Raw genomic sequence first — 16,053 nt, forward strand, 5'->3', positions numbered from 1 at the left:
TAACACTCAATGCGATCACCTCTCTAACCTGCATTTCTGCGTAATCCCCGATCCACGCCTTCCACTGTCTCTCTCACCGTGCAATTCGGAATTAAGAATCTTTACTTCGACTGAAGGAATCCGTTGAGCTGTGAAGCCTCCCTTCTTGTGTCACAGGTGTCCAGTAAGGACGGGTCAGCAACTCCGAGCGTGGCATCCCGTCCCCAGCGCTGCCTTGCCGCTCACTCTGCAGCTCTTGTTTGCGCCGTTCTCTATTTGCCATTCTTCACATGTTTCCGACCCACGCAAGTTCAAGTTCATTTATTAGGTATAGCCTTGTGAGCCATTTGGCTCTTGATTCGGATGCAACCGCAACAAACAAAAAACAAAGACATGAACAAGAAAACATCCTAAAGTGACTATGTGACTATGTGCATTACAGAAAATCCAAGAAAAGACAGCAAAATATTGCAGAAAAACACCGTACACCAACACTGTGTGCAAAAATCCCAGTGGGATGCAAGTCAAACAACAACAACAACAACAACCACAAGACAACTTAGATTATGGCCATCAGTCTAACTCTGTACTACAAAAAACAAACATTGCCAAACCAAAAACTTTTCGAAAATCACCAAAATAAATCCATAAAAGCAATGAAACAATGCTCATAGGAACTGTGACCGAATTTTCACAATAAACGACGTAAACAACATGTACTACCAAACTCTGCAGCCATAGCTGGCTGCATGAGTCACTCAACAACAGCAGGAGCATCAGCAGATCGGGAGACATACGCAGCATGCAGCAGATAGGGCGACGTACGCCGATTCAAACGTCATTCTTGAGCACGCGAGTTTGCAACTGTATGTGCCTGCAGAGTAAATCCACCAGGCACACAAGGGAATCGACACTGAAAGCTCTCCACAGAGAGAGAAAGAGAGGGAAATATTCTTAGTTTTTTTCGGTAAAGTCACGTAGGTAAAAAAAAATAAAAGAATTAATAAAAGTAAAATAAAAATAAAATAAAAGATTTGCTGTATCACTTGATACATCAATCTGTATCACTTGATACAGCAAATCGAACTGTGACGGTCCCACCTAATGACGGAGGCTTGTGTTTGCCTCCGAAACGTCGTGAGTTTTATTTAATTTTTATTTTACTTTTATTAATTTTAATTTTTAATTTTTTACCTACGTGACTTTACCGAAAAAACCTAAGAATATGTATCCTCGCAGTCACGAAAGCTTCAAATCTAGAAAGAGAGGGAGGGCAGTTTTCACGGACAACACCGTTGCTTGCACTGCCTTGCCACCGACGCAGCAGCCCAGCGGGTTTAGGAGTCTCACAAATCTGTGCGTGATCCACTAAGCCTCACCGCCAAAACGCCGGATCACAGACCCGGCGTTCGGACGGACGGACAGACGGCATCGTCCTCTGGAGCAGTGGCTCCCGTCCTGGGCTCCTTTGGAACCTCTCTGGCGGTGGTGTGCAAGGTTCGTGCGAAGCAGATCGCTAAATCGCACCGTGGCACAACTAAACATCGAGTTGCGTTGTGTCTCGTCGCCACTGCCCGGCTAATTGCCAGACTCTGCCGACCGCCGGCACTTGCTTGGAGTCCCGTTTTCAAACATTTTCATTGGCGCATGATACCTCCCCAATAACAGATTTCTTTTTGCAGGGTTGGCAGCGGCCCGATCGTCCAGAAACAATCGCAAACCGCACGGCTTAACAATTGCGAACCGCACCGCTCTCTGTCATTGGCACCAAGTGATGGACCACATCCGGCTAGCCCGAGGGGCCCCCCCCGGCCCTAACGAGGCGCTTTGTGTGCTCATCTGCCTCCTCCACGCGGCCAGCGAGCCTGAGTGTTGTTTGCACGGAGACACCGGCCACCTGGCGTCTCTCCATTGGGCCCCGTGCCTCGTATTTAAGTGGAGGTCCCATGTACTGGCCCTTCGTCTCTGTGTCTCTGTGTGTGTCTCTGTCTGTCTCTCTCTCTGTGTCTCTGTGTGTCTGTGTCTCTCTCTCTGTCTGTGTGTCTCTCTCTGCCTGTGTCTCTCTGTCTCTGTGTCTGTGTGTGTGTGTCTCTCTCGGTCTTTCTCTGTGTGTCTCTCTCTGTGTCTCGCGCTGTGCCAGGGATCATGAGGTCGCTCCTGGCAGCAGCGGCGCTCCTGTGCGCGGTCGCGTGCGGCGGAGAGGGCAGGGTCCAGAGGACGTTGGATTCCGGTACTGGCAGTCTACAAACACTCTATAAACTATAAACTGCTACAAACTATCTTCTTGGTTCTTTCGGTAAAGTCACGTAGAAGGGAAATAATAAAATAATAAAAATAAAACATAATAAAATAATTCTCACACGAACATTTTAAACTCCTGTTTAAAATGTTAAACTCCTGTTTAAAATGTTCATGTGAGAATTATTTGATTATGTATTATTTTTATTATTTTATTATTTCCCTTCTACGTGACTTTACCGAAAGAACCAAGAAGATGAATCCCTGCAGTCACGAAAGCTTGAAATCGAAATACTGCAAACTATTTATTTGTATTTACCAGGTAAGGCCCCGCTGAGCTATGTAGCTCTTTTTCAGAAGCTACCTGGCCACAAATGATAGCTCAACGAGGTGTCTTATGTGAAAATAGATTGCAGCCAATTTCTATAATATAAACGCACGTGTCTATATATATACTATATACACACAGTACATATGTTTGTATAATAGGTGATGGAAATGTGACGGTGCGTGACGCTGTTTTCCCGGCACTTCTCAGAACACTCGAGACGACTTTTACTTGTGGCTTATGTCGTCGTGTCGGTATAATGTCCATTTAGTTTCACGATAACCCTCCACCACCCGACGGAACCAATCAAATCAAGATGCCACGTTGAGCGAACACGCCAATTGATATTTTTTTATCAAAAAAACCGGAAGGCTATTAGGGCTGATAACAATTTGTATGAATCATCATCATCATCTGTTAATAAAACAAAACATCTCAGCTCGGCATCACATACGGTACCGACAAACAGCGATCGAAGCTCAAAGTAATCGAATTATTGTGAATCATACTATTGGTCGCGAAAGCCTAAGTACGTGAAATTAACCAATCGCATTCCCCAACACCGCTGGCAGGAACCTCTTCAATACCTGTACTCGCATAATTCTGCAGAGGGGAAGCGGCAGCGACCGTGTGAGAACGAATCGATTTCACAGCGGCGCTCCTAAATTTAAATTTCGACCACGGTCTATATTGCAAGGGGTGATCCATGTATAGATATAAACAATGTAAAAGTACATTCCTGCTTTAAATGTGCATCTAAGCGGTGCTTATCCGAGACAGTGGTGGCAACTCCACGTTCATATGGCGGGGGCGAGTCTGAACTTTTTTTTTTACGATCGCGAGCCACCTTGGCACGCTCTCAATCGGGGCCACGAGGACGACTTTGGAGGAATTCTGGACAGCGCAACTCGTCCTGTTTTCAAGCCTCTGCGCGTCGCACACGCAGTATTAATGCACGTTATTAAGTCGTTATTAAGATGTATAGACGACACTTTTGAAATATGCAGACAAGGCCGATGAGTCAGATGCCTCATATAACCTCCTGTCACAGGTGCTATCTAAAGTAGCCCCTCGGGATAGAGTCAATCTGAATATGTATTTATAGTGGAGGAAACCGATGAGCTATGCAGTTATTTTTCACAAATGTTGAAGGGGGAGTGCCACGGTGGCTAGGAGATGTTAACTACCTCACCTTGTATACAGGAGGTCGCGGGTTCGATCCCGACCCGAACACCTCTATATTTGCAGTTCGCGGTGTATCTCTGTTACGTGGATTTTTCTCCTGGTCCTCCGGTTTTTCCCACCTCATTTAAAATCAACATGTGTTTATAGTATTTGGTTGCCATATATTTCCACGTGACAAGCCACTTTGTTGAACTACCACTTGTGGCCAGGTCGCTTCTGTAAAAGAGCTATGATATAGCTCAGTGGGCCTTACCTGGTAAAATTAATCAGTTTCATAAAGTAAAGTGGGTCGTTTGAAATCAACGGGGTTGCCTTTAAATGGATCACCCTATGTCGTATACGCTGTGCGCAGATTTAAATGCTAATTGTGACTGAGTGGCTGATGTAAGCTCCAATTATGTTCCATGAGGACAATATGGTTGATAGTTGGCACACGTGTAATGTGGTATATGCTTTTTAAAAAACTAAACTGAGAACAATTCTATATTTGAAGTTTTCGTGACTGCAACAAAGAAAAGTGAAAACAAACTACGATTTGGACCCTCAAAAAATCATTTGGATCGTGTCGTCTGGTTTCACTCATAGGGCAGGCTGAGTCTAAAGTTCTACAGTGCTTTGAGTCTCGTGTTGTGTTGGCTGGGTCACGGAGCCCGCATGCGCAGCCATCGCATGCCCAAGCGGCTTCTGTTTGGCCGCGGCACGGGCTTGGGAAGAGGTGGACCGATGCGGTCCATGAGGATGTGGAGTTGACTGGACTTGGCGAGGACCGGTACCAGTGGCGTCAAGAACGGCCTCTGTGGAGGATGAGGTTCATTAAGGATGGTACTGACCAGTTGGAGGCAGTCGCCCTCCAACAATAGCAGAGGGCGGAGGAACGACGCTCACAACAACGAGCGGAGCACCTGGTTGATAAAACGCATTGGGGAGTACAGGTGGTGCATCTGCCGGTATTCTCAGTCAGTCAACCCACAGCACATGAGTTTGTCAAATGGCCTTCTGCCAGCAGCGATCCTTCCACACTTTACGTGACAGCCTCGAAGTGCACCTAGCCTGACACACGCGCTGTGGTGACATCACGGCCACTCGGTGCATGGTGTTGTTATACTTGCACTTAAGCTCACTGACGGAATGGTTTGGCTCGTGTGTTCTGCTGTGCCCTGCAGGCTGGGGAAATGACATCGAGTGGGTTCAGACTTATGAAGAGGGCCTTCTGAGAGCCAAGGAGACGTGCGTACACCCTGATGACTTGCACACATCTCATAGCTCATTTTAACACGTAGGAGGCTTTTGCGATAAATATCATCCATAATACAGGGTTGTTGTTTTTTTTTTTGGGGGGGGGTTAGATCGCGTAAATATAAATGTGTCGTTAAACCCACCACCACCCCAAACATGCCAATTTAAATAAAAGGACTCACAAGTGATGTCGTCACATCTATCCGCCTGGTATACAGGAGGTCGTGGGTTCGATTCCGACCCTAACGCCTGCTGTATATTTGGAGTTTGCATGTTCTCCCCGTGGTCGCGTGGTTTTGTCTCCGGGTCCTCCGTTTTTTCCCCTCCACATTTACAATCAACATCACGCGTTTAGAGTATTAGGCTGCTATACATTACCACACGATAAGCCACTTTGTTGAATTGTCATTCGTGGCCAGGTCGCTTCTGAAAAATAGCTACATCGCTCAATGGTACTTACCTGGTAAAATAAAAATAGTAAAAAAAAAGTTTTATTTACATTTTCCATTTTAAGGCCACACGGTGTTATTAACGAATGTGTTGCGTTTGTGTACAACGCACGAATACATGTATGTGTATTATGTTGAACTTATACTGGTAGGAACCTCCTGGTTACACCAGCACACAGGGGATTATTGTGTCCGTCCGTCCGTCGTGAATACAAAAATGGGAGGGGTGGGGCTGGGTGGAGAGGGGAGGGTGGGGAGGGGCTGGGTGGGGAGGGTGGGGAGGGGCTGGGTGGGGAGGGTGGGGAGGGGCTGGGCTGGCGGGGAGGGTGGGGCTGGGTGGGGAGGGGCTGGTCACCCCCCTTGTTTCCCTTATAAAACTCAACGTTTAACATACTCACGCCGGCTTGTGCCACGCCCTCACAGTCGGCCATATTTGCGGAATACACCACGCCGCTGTTGACCCTGGCCATTGACCGAGCAACCCAACGTTCCTACCAGCTCCCTCCGCAGGAATGTGTTTTCGCATGTATGCTGAACTTATTTCGCACCGTACGTAGCCAACCGCGCTAATCGGAGGTGCAGCGGGGGGGGGGGGGGGGGGGGAGACAACACTAAACACACAAAAAGCAGTTCTAAAGAAATGAGCTTTCAATCGAGATGATGATTTAACAGTGCACATCTCTCCAGTGGCGTCCTAATCTCGGAACGAAGAGCGTTCCAGACGGCCGCAGAAGCGCAATGGGCCGCTCGGCGCGAGGATGGCCGGAGTTCGCGTCGCGGATTTTCTTTATACTCCTCGACGAACGGAGTCCGATGGCGGTGATGACGAAAAATAACACGCTTTGCTCTCACGCTCGCAACGCGTGCCCTACAGGAGGCAGCCGCTCATGCTCATCATCTGGCTGGAAACCTGCCCCTACAGTAAAGGTGAGCCTGCGCCACGGAAGGATGTGGGGAGCTGATGGGACTTGCCGATGGAACGGTATCGGCAGTGCCGAGATCGGCCTCTGCCGAGGAGTTTCGTGATGGAATTTGCGTGTCAATTAACGCGTTATTTAATATCTGCAAGTTAACTGAAGCGGCAAACGCGTACCGGTAAATGCCGCGCATTTGATTGGTTGGTCCGGTTTCGTGCTCGCGTGCAGAATTACGTAACAGGATGAGTCAACACAGAGCCATTCAGAAGCTCGCCTCCGACAACTTCATCTGCCTCAACGTTCGGGTCGGTGACGACCTCAGGCCGCGGAGCTCACAGTTTGGTGCCAAGCTGTCGACGATTCTTGACGATGACTTCCAGTTGCAGTTGATGTATATACATACAGGGTGCTAAAAATGTTTTCCCACTTATATGGGACTGTCGTTTTAAATTGAAAAAATAACAAATAATACACTGTTAAATTTCGATTTGTCAAGGCGCCCTCCTCCTCTAACCCAGCTTAAATATACGCTAGATATACGCTGCCAAGCTTGGTGGTGTTCATTCAGACGCTGTCTTTCCGACAGCCCTGTTCTTCACCTGAGGACGGCTGCTTGCCTTGTGGCCGAAACGTCGTGAGAATTGTATTTTATTATGTTTTACTTTTATTATTTTATTATTTCTTTCTACGTGACTTTACCGAAAGAACCAAGAAGATGAACACTGTTAAATGATAACAAATGCGATGTTAATAGCTTCAGAAAGTCAAAGAGTCTCCGACTTGTTCGCCATCGTTGTCAACACGTGCCTGGAATTTTCTACAGGTGGTCTCCAGAGCTCGGAGGCACATTCTTGTGGTATTGTTGCAAATTCTCAGAAGCGTTAACATATTTTTGAAGCACGCTGTACAGCATCCTTGACCGTTTACACAGCAATATATCGAAAGCAACTCAATCCTCCCGTAAAGCACGTGGCTTCTGTTTCGATGTAAAGCTTTCGTGACTGCAGGGATTCATCTCCTTGGTTCTTTCGGTAAAGTCACGTAGAAGGAAAATAATAACATAATAAAAATAAAACATAATAAAATAATTCTCACGACGTTTCGGCCACAACGCAAGCAGCCGTCCTCAGGTGGAGAACAGGTCTGTCGAGAAGGCAGAGTCTGGACGTGGCTTCTGTGTGGCTACTCCCCCCCCCCCCCCCCCCACTTTGAATCCCTCCCCCCGCCCACTGTGAAAACAGACGCTGCTGCTCCTCCTCTGTGCAGCTCACTTTTGCCCCCGCCTTCTTCCTTCTCTCGTCTTTCCTCTCTTCCCTCAACTCTCATGCCCATTCTCTCTTCATCCTCCCTCCTCTTCCTCCCTCCTCCTCCCACCTCCCTTCTCCTCCTCCCTTTCTGCTGCCCTCCTCCTCCCTCCTCCTCTTCCTCTCTCCTCCTCCTCCTCCTTTCTCCTCTTCCTCTCTCCTCCTCCTCCTCCCTTCTCATCTTCCTCCCTCCTTCCACCCTCCTCCTCCCTATCTGCTGTCCATCTTGATCCGTGCCCTCCTCTTTGTCCGTCTTGGGGACGCACATCCCGCCATTGCTTCACTCTCCCGGTCAACTCGACCCCCCCCTACCTGCTACTCTTATGCTCAACTGGCTCTACTCCCCTCACCTTGATGCACCACGGGTGAATCGTTGCATTCGTACAATAGTCACCCTGTATCCGCTCAACGTTCCTGTAAATTAACTGCGAGTTTACTTGTGAACTGGCTAAATCGACTCACACCGCGGGGGGGGGGGTGCACAATTCAGCGTCGAATTATGCACGTGCAATAATTTATACGTATCACGTGACGGTTGTTTTTGGCTCCCATTTCTGTTCGATTCAATGCAGTGCTTTGTCCCCCTTGCTGTTGTCAGTTCGGTGGCGCGGGGTCACGTTTGCACATGAGTCTCTTATGCTGGTCTCTGGAGGTCTCGCCGTGATTTAACGGAATCGACTTGAGTACGCAACTCTCTGGAGGGGTCCTTTAGAGGGGCTCTCGAAGAGGGGTCCTCTAAAGCGGTGGTTCTCAACCGGGGGGTGCGTTACGCGGACCCCTAGGGGGTACGTTAGGTGATTTATAAATGTGTGAAATAATATGGCGCGTGAGAGTCATTGGTGAACGATTTTCACGTTGTCATGAATCTGCCAACATGAAATAACGACGATAACATTTAAATACACGTGGTAACCGAGAACGATCGAAAATGCCTTCCTCATCGATCGTAATATGTTCATTGATCGTAATCAATGAACATATTACGGCAGGCATGCAGAGCGTCCGTTGAAATTGTTTTTGTTCGCTTGCAAGTTACTAGCTAGTTAGGAAACCTCACCACAATGGACACGTAGTTAAAATATTGATGCTCATTATTCATACGTTCATTTCTCAGAACGATGTTGGGGCCAGGCAAGGTGGGGTTATACTCGGTTGAAACTAAATTCAACAAAGTGGGTTACAGCATACTATTCTTAGTTTTTTCGGTAAAGTCACGTAGGTAACAATTGTACAGCAAATCTGGCTGTGACGGTCCCACCTGATGACGGAGACTTGTGTTGGCTCCGAAACGTCGTGATTTTTTATCATTTTATTTTTATTATATTAAATTTCATTTTTTACCTACGTGACTTTACCGAAAAAACTAAGAATATGAATCCTTGCAGTCACGAAAGCTTCAAATCTAGAATGGGTTACAGCAGCCAAAACAAGGTTGAGTCCCACTGCTGTAAAAGTCCCTCTAGAAGGGGCCGTTCCGCCAGCAGCGTCGTGAGCGGGCAATTGCAGGGCTGCCCCCTTCATCTCGTTTTCACATTTCATTTCAACGTCTCTCACAGGCCGAGCCCAACGATCAGAACCTGGCTCCGGATGGTCGCTACGTTCCCAGGATCATGTTTGTGGGTGAGATCCCTAACCTGAGACGGGGTGTGGGTGTAGAACCACGGGGGGCTGGTGGATCACGGAAGGATGGAGCCGCTGCGTGTGTGTGAGTAGGGAGAGGTGGCGCAGCGGTTAGCGTGCCGCGCTACGAACCCGGCAGATACCCGAGTTCGATTCTCGCTCGCGGCCAACACCGGTGACGATTATCTGAACCGATCCTGGGCCTCCGCGAGATCGACTCAGCCTCAAATGAGTAGCTGGTGTGGTGTGTGAACATCGCCACTGGGGAGGCAAAGGCGGCCGGGCATGGTGCTGGCTACCCACCTCCTCGTGTGCTGTTTCGAATCTCCGATTTGCACAGTTGGCTACGTACGGTGTGAAAGAAGTTCAACATACGTTCCGGCCAATCATAGGTGCTCCTTAACGGCACTTGCCCCAATAGTCTGTTCAGACTATACGGGGGAAGGGGGGGGGGCTTTGTCTTTGACCCCTCACCTGCAGTGGTGCCGGTAGTACAGCAAGTAGGTTACAACCCAACTTGTGCGGAATCTGAGCGCTGTGCCGTGGTGATGCCGAGACAACCCGCGTCTGTGATACATTCATACTTATGCTATCTAACCCAAAAACATGTATTCTGAAAAAAAGCCATGCTGGAGAAATGAATTGGCCAAACATACCCCAACCAGGACCCTCTTGAAAATAAGCCCATGATGGGGGAGGAAGGGAGGGAGGTAGCTGGGTGGCTCAAAGGTGCAGAACCACTGAGTCGGTAACCACTGAGTCACAATCCCAGTATGAGCCCATCACGATTTAAATGGGTTCTAAAGTGGAGTGAGGTGTCCGCTCACCAATGATTGCACACACACACAAACAACATTACATTACATTTGGTTGGACTTTTAATTTCGGTCATTTTCGGGGCTGAGAATTAAATATTGGTTTGCCCTATCTCAATCAGTAAACCATCGCTTTCATGGATGAGAAAGTGCTGCCCTCTACTGTGTAGACCAGGGCACTCGAAGGCCTCCCAGAGGTGGCTCTGTCGTATTCGCTTCCACGGAGCGTTCTCTCACACGAACGGTTCGTCCCGCAAAGTGACAGCGATAGCAAAAATCGGCATCGCGTCGTGGCAAACCATAACGTGGTAATTACCCACGCGGATTTTCGCACTGGAATTAAATTATCATTATCGGGAGTGTGTGCAGCCACTCACGTGCTAACCTCATCCCGTGACGCCACCGTGTCTTCTCCACATGTCCACACCATCATCACCTTCACCCCGGCTCACCTGTACACCTTCGCCAACTTGTCGCAGACCCATCGTGGACCGTGAGAGGCGACATCACGGGCAGATACTCCAACCACCTGTACCTCTACCATGCGGCAGACGTGGATCTACGTGAGTGGCACTCGTGTTACCCGAGATTGGGTGCGACGGGCACGGATACACACGGAGACTGAACATGTAAATGCAGTGGTTCCCCTCGTTATTCGCGAACTTGGCTATCCGCGGTTTTGGCTATCCGCGAATTGCATTTGGAACTCGACACGACCACTGCATCGGGAGAGAGAGAAAGTGACGAGATTAAGTGATAAGGTAAAGTGACGGAGTAAAGTGACGGTGATGCTAAAGTGCAGCATCATCATAATTTAAGGTAAGTTAATTTATAAACAATGATTTCATACTTTAACATTTAAACTGGTAGGAACCCACTGGTTCCACCAGCCCACAGGGGATGATTGTGTCCGTCCGTCGTGCAGGGAAGGGCTGGGTGGGGAGGGAGGGGCTGGGTGGGGAGGGGAGGGTGGGGAGGGGCTGGGTGGGGAGGGTGGGGGGGTGGGAGGGTGGAGAGGGGCTGGGTGGGGAGGGTGGGGACGGGCTGGGTGGGGAGAATGGGGCTGGGTGAGGGGTGGAAGGAGTGGGGCTGGTCACCCCGTGGTGCCCTTATAAAACTCAACGTTTAACATACTCACGCCGGCTTGTGCCCGCCTTCACAGTCGGGCATATTTGCGGAATACACCACGCCGCCGTTGACCCTGGCCATTGATCGAGCAACCCAACGTTCCTACCAGCTCCCTCCACGGGAATATGTTTTTTAATTTACGTTCTGTTCATTGTATCCAATTTTTCGTGTTGTATTATAATAATGTTCATGTATTTAATTGCTTATTTATTTAAGATAATTCATTTGCAAATGTGACTGTATTCAGTACTCACAAATATTTGAAGGGGCACTCCCAGTGGCAGCTGTCCCTTTGCAGAATAAGGTGTATTAGCACGTGGCCTGCAATTTGGTATCAGCCTGCCAGTCGGTAGAGAAAAATTCCATGTGTAATCCTAATTGAGTAATGCTATTGATGATGATGATGAAGTTGATGATGACGATGATGAAATCTTTGTCGGTTGTGCGTGTCTCCTAGTCTACAAGTCCATGAATCGGGCCCTGCAGCTGCTCAAGGATGAGCTGTGAGCGACGCCGGGTGCAAGCTGGTGCCTGGTTTATTCAACCTGGTGGGATGATGGGTTGAGTGGACCTTCATAGGTGGCGATAATAACAATCACACAACTGGTAAATGTTGAAATCTGTTGAGAACCACCCGTAACTTGTGTAACGTTATAAGGCTTCTGTATTTTATTCGGCAATGGTTATGTAACGGATAAGATAATGGTTCTTTATTGGATGAGATCATGCTTTTGTTTGGGATGAATAATGGTGCAAAATCGTGAGGTATCATCGTTCTGTAGTATGGGACAATGTTTGTTTTATAATGGATGAGACATTGATTCTATATTGTATGGGACAATTATATTCTTTAATAGTGAGACGATGGTTTGTCATGGAATAAGACGATGGCACGAAATTGAATGATAACACAATGAGTGGTTCGAACTTGGATTGAGGCAATTTTGTGGAGTGGATGAGACAATGGTTATATAATGATGCTTGAGAATGCTTCTATAATGGATGAAACAGTGGTTTGTTACTCTTTGTTTCTTTCGGTAAAGTCACGTAGGTAGAAATAAAATAAAATAAATCACGACGTTACGAACGCAACACAAGACGGGCGCTTGTGTTGCGTTCGAAACGTCGTGATTTATTTTATTTTATTGCTACCCATGTGACTTTACCGAAAGAAACAAAAAGTATGGATTCCTGCAGTCACGAAAGCTTCAAATCAAGAGTGGTTTCTTATTGAATAAAACCGTGGTTCTGTATTGTATGAGACAGTGAATCTGCAATGGATGAGACTATGATTCTATAAAAAATAACATAAAACAACCTACAATAAAGAACTATTCCAGTGTAAAGTTACGTTTCCAGTGTCTTTCAACCTATAGATGAGATCAGTGGCATAGCAGTGTGGTCGTATATGGAACACGGTGCCAGGAATGAAATATGTAAATCATCGCGTGGGTTTGTGAGTAATGGGAAGTAAATTGCCCATTGTCCCATCAAAGGGAAGTTTGTTATCAGTATATACATAATTTGCTGTGATGTGGTTTTTAGATCAGATGCGTGGACATTGCCAAAGAAAACTGAGCATAATCTGAAACATGTGCAGAGAGGCATGGGAAATGTGCAGCCAGACTTAAACTAAATTATTCTTTTTATTTTACCAGGTAAGGTCCACTAAGCTGTATAACTCTTTTTTTAGAAGCGACCTGACCACAAATTATAGCTCAACGAAGTGGCTTATCACGTGGACATTTATAGCAGCCAAATACTCTAAAACGCATGTTGATTCTAAATGCGGACGGAAAACCCGGAGGACCTGGGGAAAAATCCACGCGACCACAGGGAGAGAGAGAGAGAGACTGCAAACTCCAAATAAACAGCAGGCGTCAGGGTCGGGATCGAACCCACGATCTTCTGCCTACCAGGCGAGGTAGTTAACATATCACCACCGCGGCGCAGATCAGATAACTGACACAAACAAAATTAGAGATCTCATGGACTGAAAAAAAGTAAGTGGTGCTTGGGGCAGGACACGTCACTACAAGAGGGATGATGTCTGATGGTCGAGACTAATGTGGGAGTGTCAGTCCAAAGAGGGAACGCGCCCGAGCTCCTGTGCAGCTGCTGGGTGGATTATTTTCATCGTGAGACCACGAGAGATGGCGACGGCCTGGAACAGAAGGCCTTCATCCAACAGTGGATAGATCATGGGTGACGGTGGTGACAATGAGATGAATGTACGAGTGGTGAAAGATTGAGAGAATGAGCACGATTAAAATGAATTGTGGACGAATGAATAAGCGGAAGGGGGTAGGGGGTGGTAATGGATGAGCGTTCACGTCACCACCCTCGTCAGCCCCCTCGTCAGCCCCTCGGGAAGCTAATCCCAGTAAATAAGCAACGTTGGTCCAACGTTTCATGTTGAGAGGGATGATCCAATGATTCTAGATTTGAAGCTTTCGTGACTGCAAGGATTCATACTCTTAGGTTTTTCGGTAAAGTCACGTAGGTAGAAAATAAGTAATAATAAAAGTAATAGAAATAATGATAGAAATAAAATAGTAAATCACGACGTTTCGGAGGCAACACAAGTCTCCATCATCAGGTGGGACCGTCCCAGCTAGATTTACTGTCTCAAGACTTATTTTATTTCTATTATTATTTCTATTATTTATTATTATTTATTTTTTACCTATGTGACTTTACCGAAAAACATAAGAGTATGAGCCAATGAGCCAAGGCCGTAGCCATGGAGTCAAGATTGGGGGGAACCAAATCTTCCAGGGGGTCTCGTCCCCCCCCCCCCCAGAAAAAAAAATCTAAATTTGAATACGAATTTCCTGCCATTTCCTGCCTAAAATATAAAAAAATTCACTAACACATGGGATGGACTTTTCATTTATTTTTTACAATAATGTCTAATAGTGTATTGTATTACATTGCTCTGTTTTTTTCTTTGTTACCTTTTTTGTTTCATTGTAAGTAATGGCAGAGATTAGGGATTAATAAAGTACAACCATAATCATATGAACAAACATCTATGCATTGTTATATGAATACAAGTCCAGATATTGTGGCCAAGGTTTAGCAAATTGTTATTTTTATTTACATAGCATAGCAATTATTCTTTTTAAAAAATAGTGTTTATAGCAATATATTCGAGAGGGACATTTTCAGCATATTTGAATATTGGGGGGGATGTGTGTGTCCCCAATATACATATTATAATTACAGCCTTGCAATGAGCAGACCGACGAAGTCTGGAAGCTCTAACTCTGCAACCTCTACGAAATCACGGATCTCAAACGCACACGCAAAACACTCTTAGGTTTTTTTTTTTCCGGTAGTCACGTAGGTAAAATAATAATAAATGAAAATAACTAAATTAAATCACGACGTTTCGGAGGCAACACAAGTCTCCGTCTTCAGGTGGGACCGTCACAGCCAAATTTACTGTATCATGATACCGAAAAAACCTAAGAGTATGCATCCTTGCAGTCACGAAAGCTTCAAATCTGCACACGCTAAAATAAACAAGTGCTCTATACGAGCATCTCACGAGTTTATGAATGATTACGTGAATGAATGAATAGCTAAATGAACGACAAAAGAAACGATTGAACACAAACGTTAAATGAACCATCCTATAAATTTAAATAAACTGGCCACCTATAATGCAATGTCAGCAATATTTATTATAATAACCCACACCTGTCGACCCTTCGTCAGTGCCCTACCTTATTACAGACCAATTCAGGACCTTATTGGTCACCCCGTGCACGAATAATTCTCAACGTTCATCCGACAAAGTCCCGTCACAAGGGAGAAACACAAACAAATGCATATTTTTGTGCCCGTATTGAAACGGCTGTATGCCGTATGGACCTAAAAACGCAATTTTCCTGTACAAGAATACGGGGTAAATCGTATGGGTTGATACGGTATGCTAATGCTTCGTCATACACTTTTAATCGTTGAAGGGTTTCTCTGTTCTTCAACATCTATTCTTAGGTAACTATTAATATACCATCATGGGGCCTCCTTTGCCAGTACCAAAATATACTAATAGGGTTTTTTCCCTTTTTTTCTGGCAACAAAACTGACACCTTTTGCAAGGAATCATGCTTACATTAACCACAATACTTGCAGTCAAATGCAAACATTTGACACCAAAAGGCGTCATCTGGTCGAACACCATGAGACTAGGCTCCAAAGAAAGCTGTCTCTGGTGTGGACCAATTAGTTTCAAGGACAATGCATACATTATCAGAGTATTGTTTTTTGTTTGCATTTGACTGCAAGTATTGTGGTTAATGTAAGCATGATTCATTGCAAAAGGTGTCAGTTTTGTTGCCAGAAAAAAAAGGGGAAAAACCCTATTAGTATTAACATACCAATTATAAACTCTTCTCGATTTAAAGCTTTCGTGACTGCAGGGATTCATCTTCTTGGTTCTTTCGGTAAAGTCACGTAGAAGGGAAGTAATAAATAATAAAAATAAAACATAATAAAATTAAATAATTCTCACGACCTTTCGGCTACAACGCAAGCAGCCGTCTTCAGGTGACGGCTGCTTGCGTTGTAGCCGAAACGTCGTGAGAATTATTTTATTTTATTATGTTTTATTTTTATTATTTTATTACTTCCCTTCTACGTGACTTTACCGAAAGAACCAAGAAGATATAAACTCTTCATTATAAAAGTTTTTTTAAAATCTTAAATGTAATTCTCATCAGGCCCCGGCGGTGTGAAGTGCAATCTCAAAAACATTCTCTGCTCCGACCCTCTCTATTTACGTGCTCTGAATAAGGGCCCTTGGCCGAAACGTCGCGTCTAAAGATTGAGTGAAGAATCCAGTGA

General features: G+C 46.0%; 1 protein-coding gene across 1 annotated transcript; it reads left to right on the plus strand.

The window, feature by feature from the left end:
- Positions 1-1,954: 1,954 nt before the first annotated feature.
- On the plus strand, positions 1,955-12,456 carry LOC133358729 (anterior gradient protein 3-like). Its single transcript, XM_061577173.1, has 7 exons — positions 1,955-2,209; positions 4,894-4,957; positions 6,290-6,342; positions 6,561-6,637; positions 9,193-9,256; positions 10,551-10,634; positions 11,657-12,456. Exons 1-7 carry the CDS (start codon positions 2,125-2,127, stop codon positions 11,704-11,706), a joined length of 477 nt encoding a protein of 158 aa, XP_061433157.1. The 5' UTR covers positions 1,955-2,124; the 3' UTR covers positions 11,707-12,456.
- Positions 12,457-16,053: the final 3,597 nt, after the last annotated feature.

Source organism: Lethenteron reissneri, chromosome 7 (genome assembly GCF_015708825.2).
Source record: "Lethenteron reissneri isolate LAM-NWPU_2019-01 chromosome 7, ASM1570882v1, whole genome shotgun sequence".
Classification (NCBI taxonomy): Eukaryota; Metazoa; Chordata; class Hyperoartia; order Petromyzontiformes; family Petromyzontidae; genus Lethenteron; species Lethenteron reissneri.

Coding starts and splice junctions, on each gene's coding strand:
- LOC133358729 (XM_061577173.1), top strand. CDS start 2,125: ATGAGGTCGCTCCTGGCAGCAGCGGCGCTCCTGTGCGCGGTCGCGTGC. Junction 4,958..6,289: donor CTTCTGAGAGCCAAGGAGAC/GTGCGTACACCC, acceptor CGTGCCCTACAG/GAGGCAGCCGCTCATGCTCA. Junction 9,257..10,550: donor TCCCAGGATCATGTTTGTGG/GTGAGATCCCTA, acceptor AACTTGTCGCAG/ACCCATCGTGGACCGTGAGA.